General features: G+C 36.7%; 1 protein-coding gene across 1 annotated transcript in view; it reads left to right on the top strand.

The window, feature by feature from the left end:
- The window catches only part of tgfbr1b (transforming growth factor, beta receptor 1 b), a 90947-nt gene extending 82718 nt beyond the window's left edge, over positions 1-8229 (top strand). The window contains exon 9 of the mRNA XM_039753503.1: positions 7780-8229. Within this exon, the coding sequence (XP_039609437.1) occupies positions 7780-7905 (126 nt within the window). The 3' untranslated portion in view covers positions 7906-8229. The remainder of the gene's footprint in view (positions 1-7779) is intronic.
- Positions 8230-12750: the final 4521 nt, after the last annotated feature.

The raw sequence follows: 12750 nt of genomic DNA, 5'->3' as shown, positions 1-12750 counted from the left end.
TAATTTTTTTTGAAGTAACAAATAGCCTAATTCAATACTTGTTTTATGGAAGTGTGTAACATAAAAAAAAAAAAACAAAAGAGCTTTTGTTACTTGAACAGATATGTGTCATGTTTGTGCATTGGCTGTTTGGAGACAGCTAGTGAGGAAGAAGTTAAGTTGTTGCATAGTTTGCAAGTAAAAAATAATGTATATAAGATTTAGGTATACATTTAACCTTGCATGTGTTTAAAGATAAATTGAATCCACCCAGTTTAGGGTCACAGAGAGGCAGGGATTATCTTAGTAGCACAGAGTGTAAGGCAAAAGGCAAACATGGTACACCTGCCCATTTCAGGGCAAACTCACACAACCAAACAAAAAAGAGTGTGCTGTGTACAATCTAATAATGCCAGGCATACACGGTGCAGTATATTTATTTTATGGTGTTTTTTTTATGAGTTTATGCCTGATTTTGATGTAGCTGAATGATTTTCTAAGTCTGCTTGAACTTCAGCTTCATTGTCGTTTCACATGTAGTGAGAACGGTTGTGATGCTCGATTGTATCTTGTAATTGGGCAGTTGCACAACAGGAGCAATTTCAGTCTGTTGTCTTGTGGTGTGAGCAGTTTAACAACTCAATTTTCTAATGTCTTTTATCAAATTTCCTTGTGCATTTATAGTATATTGTACACTTGGTATTGCCATTGTCATGCTAATTTTTCAAAGCTTTGAATTTTTTTTTTCTCAAAAATCTGAATATCATATAGCAACACACACTCGGCAACAAACTCAGTGGTCAATGACAAAAGCATTTTAGGAAACCTTTACTGGAAGAACTCAAAATAAACACACTCAACATTGAATAACGTAGACTACATACCTGTAATTCTCTCTGTAAAATAGACAGAGTGCTGATTGCACCTCAACTGTCTATGTTACACCTTTTTCTAGTATAGAATGGCAAGTCATGGCAGCTCTTTGTTCACTTTTTGAAAGGCCTGTTGCCATCATAGTTTTATTGAATTGGTAAAACTGTCCATGGAGGCCATGTACCCATATAGTCTGAGCTCCCATATAGTCTAAGCACTTGCATTGTAGCAACAATTGGACCGGATCTGCATGTATGATTTGAGAACAAATGCAACTAGTGAGTGTATTGTGCAGTGAGAGTAGTTGCTTACCCACGATTTCTAAAAATCACACAGTGTATGCCCAGCATAATGGAAACCAAATAATGAAGTACAAGTCTAAATTTGCTTTAGCTATTTGTTTTAGATATATCGAAACAGTGTTTTCTGGTGGCACAGCATCTAGTGTTCATACTGCAAATCTTCAGAGGCTTTAGAGTGGAAAAATGTTAGGTACTTCATTGCACATTTAGTGTGTTTCTGGAGAGTTCCATTAAAGTAGAGACGTATCATTTAAGTGCCGGCCAGTGAAATTTTCAGTTCTTCATACAAAAGAATAAAACGTCACGCAAAAGTAACACACTGTTTTGTAATGAATTGCATTTTGTAATATAAAACTCTACAACATATTTACTTTTTTGTAAGTAATAAGCAGTGTAACTAGTTTACTTTTAAAAGTAATGTTCCACAACACAGTTCGCTCATGATGTGCTTTAATACTTTAGTGATTCAGTTATGACTGTTAGGCATGTGGTGTGTTCCACCAAAACTGGGTAGGAAGGTGACTGCACAAGCTGGTTATATAGATGAGGACAGCCAGCAGGAGTGATTGCAGAGTAAGGACAGCCAGCATGAAACTAAGGAAAGGGAGGAGGCTGCCCAGAAATGGATAAGACTGTGAGCGAGCGAGAGAGATGGAGGAATGGTCAGTTGTGAGCTTGAAGCCGGAGTGTGGTAACATAGTGGTAGAGTGTCATTTTACCAGAAAGTTGTCAAGAGTAAGACAGAAATGGAAGGGTAACTGGTAGATAGGTACTTTTATTAATCCCAAGGGGAAATTCACATACTCCAGCAGCAGCATACAGATTAAGAACTATATTAAATTAAAGAGTGATACAAATGAAAGTATAACAGACAGACAATAACTTTGTATAATGTTAACGTCCACCCCCCGGGTGGAATTGAAGAGTCACATAGTGTGGAGGAGAAATGATCTCCTCAGTCTGTCGCTGAAGCCGCTCCTCTGTTTGGAGATGATCCTGTTCAGTGGATGCAGTGGATTTTCCATTATTGACAGGAGCCTGCTCAGTGCCCATTGCTCTGCCACGGATGTCAAACTGTCCAGCTCCGTGTCTACAATAGAGCCTGCCTTCCTCACCAGTTTGTCCAGGCGTGAGGCATCCCTCTTCTTTATGCTGCCTCCCCAGCACACAACCTGCCTCCCCAGCACATCACCACGTAGTAGAGGGCGCTCGCCACAACCGTCTGAATATCTGCAGCATTTATTGCAGATGTTGAAGGACGCCAGCCTTCTAAGGAAGTATAGTCGGCTTTGTCCTTTCTTACCCAGAGCATCAGTATTGGCAGTCCAGTCCAATTTATCATCCAGCTGTACTCCCAGGTATTTATAGGTCTGCACACAGTTACCTCTGATGATCACGGGGTCCATGAGGGGCCTGGGCTGCTTAAAATCCACCACCAGCTCCTTGGTTTTGCTGGTGTTCAGTTGTAGGTGGTTTGAGTTGCACCATTTAACAAAGTCCTTGATTAGTTTCCTATACTCCTCCTCCTGCCCACTCCTGATGCAGCCCACGATAGCAGTGTTGGCTGCAAACTTTTGCATGTGGCAGGACTCCGAGTTGTATTGGAAGTCCGATGTATATAGGCTGAACAGGACCAGAGAAAGTACAGTCCCCTGCAGCGCTCCTGTGTTGCTGACCACAATGTCAGACCTGCAGTTCCCGAGATGCACATACTGAGGTCTGTCTGTAAGATAGTCCACGATCCATGCCACCAGGTATGAATCTACTCCCATCTCTGTCAGCTTGTCCCTAAGGAGCAGAGGTTGGATGGTGTTGAAGGCGCTAGAGAAGTCCAGAAACATAATTCTTACAGCACCACTGCCTCTGTCCAAGTGGGGAGGGATCAATGTAGCATATAGATGATGGCATCCTCCGCTCCCACCTTCTCCTGGTATGCGAACTGCAGAGGGTTGAGGGCGTGGCGGACCTGTGGCCTCAGGTGGTGAAACCGCAGCCGCTCCATGGTCTTCATCACATATGACGTCAGTGCGACAGGCCAGAAGTTGTTTAGCTCACTAGGACGTGATACAAGATATTTTCCAAAGCCTCGGGACTCTACCCTGTTCCAGGCTCGGGTTGAAGATGCGCTGTAGAGGACTCCCGAACTCCAACGCACAGGCTTTCAGCAGTCGTGGCGATTCTCCATCTTGACCCGCTGCTTTCCTGGCACAAAGTCTCCTCAGCTCTCTGCTTACCTGGGCTACTGTAATTGTGTGTGGGGATGTCTCTCCTATGCTGGTATCAGCAGAGGGATGGGTGAAGGGTACAGTACTCCCGAGGTGAGAGTGGGTTAGGGTGGTCAAACCTGTTGAAGTTGTTCATCTGGTTTGCTCTCTCCACGTCTTTCTCAATGGTGGCACCCTGCTTCGAGCTGCAGCCAGTGATGATCTTCATCCCATCCCACACTTCCTTCATGCTGTTATTCTGCAACTTCTACTTCAGCTTTCTCCTGTACTGCTCCTTCGCTGCCCTGAGCTGGACTTTCAGATCTGAGAAAGTGCCAAGAGCAACATTGTGAGAGAGTGGATTAGGAAAGAGACTTGATGTTACACACGTGGACAAAATTGTTGGTACCCTTCAGTCAATGAAAGAAAAACTCAAAATGGTCACAGAAATAACTTTAATCTGACAAAAGTAATAATAAATAAAAATTCTATGAAATTTAACCAATGAATGTCAGACATTGATTTTCAACCATGCTTCAACAGAATTATTTAAAAAAATAAACTCGTGAAACAGGCCTGGACAAAAATGATGGTACCCCTAACTTAATATTTTGTTGCACAACCTTTGAGGCAATCACTGCAATCAAACGATTCCTGTAACTGTCAATGAGACTTCTGCACTTCTCAGCAGGTATTTTGGCCCACTCCTCATGAGCAAACTGCTCCAGTTGTCTCAGGTTTGAGGGGTGCCTTTTCCAGATGGCATGTTTCAGCTCTTTCCAAAGATGCTCAATAGGATTGAGGTCAGGGCTCATAGAAGGCCACTTTAGAATAGTCCAATGTTTTCCTCTTAGCCGTTCTTGGGTGTTTTTAGCTGTGTGTTTTGGGTCATTGTCCTGTTGCAAGACCCATGACCTGCGACTGAGACCAAGCTTTCTGACACTGGCCAGCACATTTCTCTCTAGAATCCCTTGATAGTCTTGAGATTTCATTGTACCCTGCACAGATTCAAGACACCCTGTGCCAGATGCAGCAAAGCAGCCCCAGAACATAACAGAGCCTCCTCCATGTTTCACAGAAGGGACAGTGTTCTTTTCTTGATATGCTTCATTTTTTTTATTAATTCTGTTGAAGCATGGTTGAAAAGCAATGTCTGACTTTTATTAGTTAAATTTCATAGAATTTGTATTTATTATTACTTTTGTCAGATTAAAGTTATTCCTGTGACCATTTTGAGTTTTTCTTTCATTGACTGAAGGGTACCAACAATTTTGTCCACGTGTGTATAAGGTGGACAGAAACAATTTTTCTAATGGAAATGAGCAGCAGCCAACACAGCTCGGTAAAGGCATTCAACACAGCAAAAACAGTGGGAAAGGCTGTACATTGTTCAAATATGCAATTTCTTTAGAATCTAATCTTTCCTGCACTGTCCTTGCTTCTTTGCCATTTTGAACCTCCCACTCTAATTCTTTCCTTGTTTAACTGCATTCTTTGCCTCACATCTTTTCCTTTCCTTAACCACAAAGAAGTCACTGCAGCACTTTGTCGTTTCTAATACTTGGAGTGTGCTCACAGAAACATTACCCAAACAAACCAATCGTCTATTTCAAATGTTTTGCCTTTGTTAAGTATCTTTGTGGTCTTCCAAGTTAGCTCCACAGCCGTCTGGTAAGCATCATTTACAAATGGAGCCTCTAGCATTTTTGCAGTGTTTATACATTTTTCTGTGACCTTTCCTTTACCCAGTATGGTTTTTAACATTTTATTCAAATCCTGTAATTTAAAGGAATATTCCACTCAAAAATATTTTTTAATATGTTAACTCAACCCACTTGGTTTGTACTGATGGCTGAGGAAAAAAATTTTCATGTCCTGATTTCATGCAGAATGAGAGAAAACTGTTTGGGTAAGTTTCCATGTGCTGTCAGCTTGGCATGACCCTGTGCTGATTTGGTCTTATTACATATAAACAGGAACAATATTAACTTTCTGATTTAGTGCTTTAGCAGTTTGCACCGGAGGTGCAGACTCCACTACAGCAGAACAAGACTAAAATGTTTTGTACTGTAGCTGCGGTATGCGTACTAACCCTGGACCACCTTATGAGCAGGTTTAACGGATTAGTACAGTGCTACAAAATGTATTCCACACGCATCAGGCAGATTGTTACAGACTTGAAAAAGCAATAATGTGGCACTAAAAAATATGGAAACTATATTTTTTGTTTATATTTGGATTGATGCATTGCATGATGCTAAATCAAATACATTTATCTCAGCTCAGCATACATTTAATCATTAACCTTCAGCAGTGCCTGAAGTGGAAACAAATAAGTAACTGCTCTGTTTTTGGTCAGCTCCTTGGTCTCCCTCCCGATGGATTGTAAAAATTTACATGATTTCTTAATCAAGTGCTTGGGTCCCATTCAGAGTTTGAATCACTTTGATGTACATGCATTACATCGAACCACCTGGGGTCCCTTTTTTTGCTGTACCATTTTGTAACAGTTCACTTCAAGCCCTGATCATAAATTAAATGACGATTAGTCTATTTACACAAATAAGTAATCATTCAGCTACGTTGTTTGGAAAGTGTGCCCCTGCTCTGCTCTCTCTCGCAATTTGTATTACATAGAACTCCAATATGTATTATATAGAACTTTTGTTCTACTGTGAAGACTGCTGCGATTAGATATTCTTTACGAATACTGCTGAGCCACTGATCAGGTATTTTATACTCTTCTGACAGCTGGATTATTTTAAGAAATGATGTTATCTACATAAATAGGGAAATTTAGTTGCAGTGAGAAAATTATGCTTCAGATATGATTCTATAACTTGTACCTCTTGTCATTACTTTCTGTATAGGGATTTCAGGGTCCTTTCATATGTTCAAAGTGAAGAATGTTGTGTGTTTGGGTTATTTTTCCCTCTCTTCCCCTAAGTTAAGATGAACACAGTTTTTTGGGTCTATTTTGGATTGTTAAATTCTTGGCTTATTCACGTGTATGTAGGTAATTCTCTTTTCATTCACATAGAGATTATATACATACTTGTATTTAAAAGTTGCTCCTACACACTAAATACATGTTGTTAAAGTATGACAGACTGCATGATTTCAGAAAAGAGAAATATAATGTAAAGTTGTTTTTTGTTTTTTTTTTATTTATACTTTGACCCCATTAAAAAAGAATATATGTTGTACATTAAGCCATTTGGTCTGAAACAAACTACCAACAGTTCCTTTCATTAGAATAAGCAATGATTAGCTGATGAGTAGTAATAAATTAATATTGTGTAATATTGTCACACTATGCTTAATCAAACTGAATATATTCTTCATTATTTTATGGGGGGAAAAAAGAAGTTATAATTCTCTACCTTTTTATATCATTTAGATTTACCAGCCTTGACCTTTTAGTATTTAATAAAAAAAATAAAAAATAAAAAAACATTAATATAATCTACTCAATAAAATAAGTGTATTTTGGACAAACAAAATGAATAACTATAATGTTGTCATTCAGGAATTGTGGGGAAAAGGCTTATGACTATGATATTTAATTCAATCCACTCTTGCAACTACCATGATACAGAAAAAAAAAAACAAATATGTTTAGAGTGTTTTGAACTTTCTCTGTCCTCTGTAAAACAATACATGGCAAAAATACATATAAATCAAGAATAAATATACTAGAATTTTCTCTATCCTCAGTAAGGCAATATATGCTTAAAAGATATCTAAATCAAGAATAAATATACACTGATGGTGGTAAATCAGTTTTTCCAATTATATTGTTTATAAAATACTAGATTTGAGATCCAGAGATATTTTTAAATTCTCCTAGCAAGTTTAAAACCAATGGTAGAGAGACTGTATTTATGTGGTCTTTTAACAATTAGCATTGGCACTGCCTGTGACTTGTAGGCCTCACCTATAAGTATACAATGTTGTGAAAATTTATAAAATATAAATTGTAAACGAGTTATTGGAGAATCTAGATGATGCGGTTGCACATGACATAACTTCTTTACAGGAGATTAAAGTCATCTTATAGGTTAAAAAATACTTTAATGTGATACTCTGGTGACATTTTAACTGAAATTAATATCTCTGCCTGTTAATTTTATGTATCTGGGGGCGTTTGTGCAAAAATAGACGGAAACAAATATTTTTACACAAGTTGAAAATCCCAATCAAAGACAATTGAAGTAGGCAGAAACCAGTTTTCAAGTGACTAAACTTTGTAAAGTATTTCTTCCACCAACTCAAAGGACTTTACTGCATTATTTATAACTTTGAATTTTTAAAATGAGTTTAACAATATACTAAATATAAAATCATATAGTACTTAATGTTCAACAGTGTTCTGACTTGTATGTAACTTGTTCCTAATGCATTTTTTTTTCTCTCACTAGGCCTTGCGTGTAATGGCAAAGATAATGCGTGAATGTTGGTATGCCAGTGGAGCAGCTAGACTAACAGCACTGCGAATCAAGAAGACGTTATCTCAGCTCAGTCAACAAGAGGGCATAAAAATGTAAACACAGTCCAACAACTTATCCATTCGGTGCTTGAAGGGTTCAGCTGATTGGTTTTGTTTGGTCACTGAAGAGGAGCATTAAAATGAAGGCGCCTTTTAATTTCAACTCCTGGGTTGCAGTATTTGGGTACTCTGAAAGGGATACTTGTTCTACCTCACTGAGGGAACAGAAGCTGGATCTTGTTGCCTTTCACATTATATAGGATCACAAAAGAAAGAAGCTAAACTATTGGATCCTTTCTGTGCACTATGAACACCTCCTCACCCAGGACATCTTACAGACATTGATGTAGTTAGCTTTATTTTTTAACAATATTTAGAACAATTTGGGGGATATGTGTGTGAGGGGAGGAGGGGCTTGGTGAGTCATGAGGTCAGTGAATTGATTATATTTGCTGGTCTTAATGTTCTACATATTAGTGCTTAAATTAAGGTGGTTTTATTAGCAATGCGTGCTAGTATGGTCAAATTTCAATTCAGTGTTAATCATGGAAGAACTTATTTGTTGTCTTGTATCATGTTTCCACTGTTGAGTTGTCCAGAGAAAGTAAATTCCACCTTTGGTAAATCATCACCCTGTACCATTGCTGGTAATATGCAGGGTTTAGAGGGGTTGAGAACATAGAAGGATTTTGTTTGAAGTTTGCAAGGAAGCACCTTATATAGTGTATATGAGTTACACTGCCAACATTCCCACTGATGTCTTTGGAGCCTTAATTAACAGCATTAAATATGAACCAGAGTTTCAGAATGACACATTGTCATTTATTTTAAATTGTTTCTAGACCTCTGTCTCAGCATTAAGTATGATCATGTGACACAAGTAATTTGAGATTTTTTTCATGGACGTTTTGGTATGTTTGCTGTTGTTCAGTCCCCATTAGTATCTCCATTCTCCATAAAACCAGGAGATAAGCAATTTTTTTTGGCCATAGTTACACACAAATTAAGTATGCTGAAACATTACACACTATTTATATTTTCATCCTAATAACTTTGCATGTGATTATGCAAATAGATTATGCAATAAATATGTTGTAAAAATTCTATCACAAGACATATTTTCTAGGAATTTCACACTGTTTCTGTGGTTGCATAGCACTCTAAATACAAGATACTTTAAAAGAAAGATGACCTGTATATCATGCATTACTTTGCGAAACTCTTAATATTAAATAATGCATTCAAAGTTTTTAGCATTACTAACACATCTGTTGTTACCTGGATCCTTAAAATAAAGGTGTTAACAAGTGATTAGCATCCTAAAAGTGAATATGTGCATTGATTTTACTTAGATCTTTTAGAGCTTTCTGTTGCTGCTAGAACCATATTTTTTCTATATAACATGCAAGCTATGTAAATATCACATTTTTTCCAAATTATTCAGACTCTGGCCCTTTATACTATGTTCAGAAACATCAGTAATAGTAGTGTCTTTGCAGTTTAGTGAACATTCTGAGTTAGAAGTAATATATTGTATTCTGTATACACCTGGAACTGTATAGTGCAACAGACAAAATTCATTCACAGAACTATCCCTTTTTAATATTATAAATGTTTTTTAGCCCACATCTTCCAACAGTAACACATCTGCAACTTTAGCCTCAAAAATTATTGCATAGATGATAATGTGTCAATTCTTAATGGTAAATATTAACAAGCAGTATTAGTCATTAACACTCCAAAGTACTACATTATTATGTAATGTTGATAAAAAGATCTAAGCTCAACTTTAAAGTGATTTAAAGTTTGTGTTATTGCACAGTTTGCTTTACATACTCTTGAACAGACCGACCTTCCTCTTTCTTTAATGAGATGGAAGTAGAGGCAATAAATAAAATAAAAGTCTGAATTTGGCGGGCTTATTCATATAACCCCTAAACCCAATATTTTACGCCATAGGTTTCATTAGATGAAAATTAAGAGCTTTTTTTATATATTAATATTTTATACACAGCAAGGTTTTTATAGTAACCCATTCTTGCCCATTTTAGTCTCTTTGAGACCCATTCCTTGACTATTGTCATTGGCGGTTTATGTGCTCCCTTGGCCACTGTTTGTCATAGAGCAGAATGGGGATTAGGGTTTGGCTCCGCCTTGGTGGATTGCCATTGAACCATAGAATGGGTGGATGTTGGATTGATTATGGATTGAGAAAGGTCTTCAGAGGAATTTTGATTGCTTAATCAAACCACATTAACCTACTGCAACTTCTTCATATTAAATACAGTATATAGCAGTGACTTGCAACATACTGGAGGCAACCTGTAACCCAAACTTTAAGAAATCAGGAAAACAAAAAAAAAAAAGAAAAATGGAGAAAACAATACTCTACAATTTTAATGATACAAAAAAAAATTAAAACTGGGGTTAACTGTTTCTTTAAAGTAATGGGACATTTACTAATTTAGGTAAATAGCGACCTTATCTTTTGTGCTGTTGCCTAGTAAGAATACAATATACATTGTTAATACTGACAGTGATCTCAGCATAGGAGTTTTCACACTTATTGTGGAAATCTATCAAAATAAATGTACATTATTGCAAATTTTAAATATGTATGTAGCAAAGCTGTTCTGTTTCAGGCTCAATGCCTAATCACTTTCTTTTCCAAGCTGCCTATTACCAGACTTTAACATGTCTTCCCAGTAAGGATTTGTTTGTTGTTAAATGACTAAAAGCAAAGAGCTATAGTAGTTTAAAAAATGCCAATGGCATTAATGTCTATTTCAGTTTTTAGCATTTAAAATCTATTTGCTTATACTAATGTAGTTTCTCATATCTTATGCTTTGATCAATTCTGATTTTAGGATTAGGACACCAGTCCACTGCAGGACGCACCCGTGCATACTCCCATCCTTGCTCATAATAGGTCAGGATAGCCATGTAGATACAGAGGTATCCTGTAAAGCTATACAGACAGTGCCTCAACACTGGAATTAAATCCAGGACTGGAGCAGTAAAGCACCAACACTATTCACTGTGCCACTCTGATGCCCTACTATCATGTAATTAAATATACTTATGCCTTTCATTTCATTAGAGCTTCAACTCCCTGATCAGGGTAGCAATCTCTTATCCAATGTCTGGAACATTCATTGCTTTAATTGTAATTCTCAAAAGGTAAAAGTTACTATTCAGAGCAGAATAGGTCCAGTATCATTATAAAACTGGAGAGAAAAAAGGGTAGAAAGAAAGCAAAATGCTACTATCATCACAAACTTCTCCATTGGCCCAAAGCACTTCTCTATTAGTAGGTTTTGTTTTAAAGAAAGTCATAATCTGATATTATCTAAGCAAATTTGTTTCTCTTTATTGTCCTCTAGCTTGGTTAATATTTTTGTCATGAGAGAATCACAAAGAGATTTTTCCAGTATTGGGTATTTTAACTTTTTATAGTCAAGCTTTTTTAAAGATACGTTATTTTTAGTGATTTCATATCAATTAATTGCTTGTCTTTGCTTTTTCCAACAAGTTGCTACCACTCCTTCTGAAGTAAATTAGGTAATTTTATATTGTTTCAGTGCGATGAATCGAACCTGCATAATCCTTTCACTAGTCCCAGAAAACTGCATAAAGAAGTGGTTACATGACCTGGAGAAATCCTAGATTCTTTGTTTCAATTATATGCAGCTTCCCTAATGTCAGGCAGTCCTTCCATGAATTCCCTAGATTTTTTCTGGAAAGTCATGTGGAGTTAAATATTTGAAAAGTTATTCTCTGCTTTAGTTTTCCTCTTTAGGCTTGTATTCCTTTATTGTCTTGTCATAGCAAACAGTAAGATGAAAACCTATGCACAGGTAAAGACCTAAATTAAAATTAGCTAATGACAGCAAATTTAGAAATTGTATACAAGTAAATCTAGCATTCTTGCTGTATATGGAAATATGTTTAAGAGTCATTGCATAAAGGTAATGTGTTTATAAGGTTATTTTTACATTATGTCTCCAAAGTATATAATTTCTTTTATAATTTTCACAGTTGTTAAAGAATGTGAAACTTTTTCCACACTAACGGTAAAATATTAGATTAGACTTTTTATTTATTTGATGATTGGGAGAATCATGCAACATATCACTTCTACAGTTATGAGAAATTCGAAAATTTTACCTTGATTAAAATATTTACAATTAATATATGCAAAATTCATTAATTGTATTGAGTGTGCAAAGGAGCTTTGTGTGTGCAATATACATAAGTGAAGTTCTCTGCTTTGTCTCTGGCAAGTAGAATATGGTGAGGGTTCTCTTACTAGAAAGTGTGTGTCAGGGATATAAATACCAGTAGGGAGCCACAAGCCTAGGAAAAAGAAGTGAGAGAGTGTTTGAAGGCAGGGGCTGGTAGAGGTGGTGATACTTAAAATGCATTCCATAGGATGTGTGACACATGCTTTGGGGTAGCACTTTTTACATATTTTATTATTTTTTTTTATTTCCATTTCTGCTCCTTGACCCTATTTTGGTTTTTCTCATGTGGTATATCACTGTTAACACAGTCTTGGCATTTTATTATTTTTTATGTTTGGTTTTTAAAGCAAACAGTAATAAAAAATATCTATGTACAGTATCTCTTGCACAATGAACAAAAAATGAATGTAAAGTTTGTTTTATAGCATGGCATCAAAGAATTATGGACTTTAATTTTGGGCCCCTCATTTTTGTCCCACATCTCATAAAAACAGCCCACACAAGATATTACTTAATGTCTTGCAAAAGTCACCTCAGCTCAGCTCAACAGTGGAAATAAAACACTAGAGTGAGTTATGTATTGTTGACATTATTATTTGTGTTTAGGGAGGTAAGTGTGATTTGAATGCTTTTTTGGATTATATTGCACCTTTTTTAAT

This window comes from Polypterus senegalus, chromosome 5, assembly GCF_016835505.1.
Source record: "Polypterus senegalus isolate Bchr_013 chromosome 5, ASM1683550v1, whole genome shotgun sequence".
Lineage (NCBI taxonomy): Eukaryota > Metazoa > Chordata > Cladistia > Polypteriformes > Polypteridae > Polypterus > Polypterus senegalus.
This window is presented reverse-complemented; position numbering and strand designations above follow the sequence as displayed.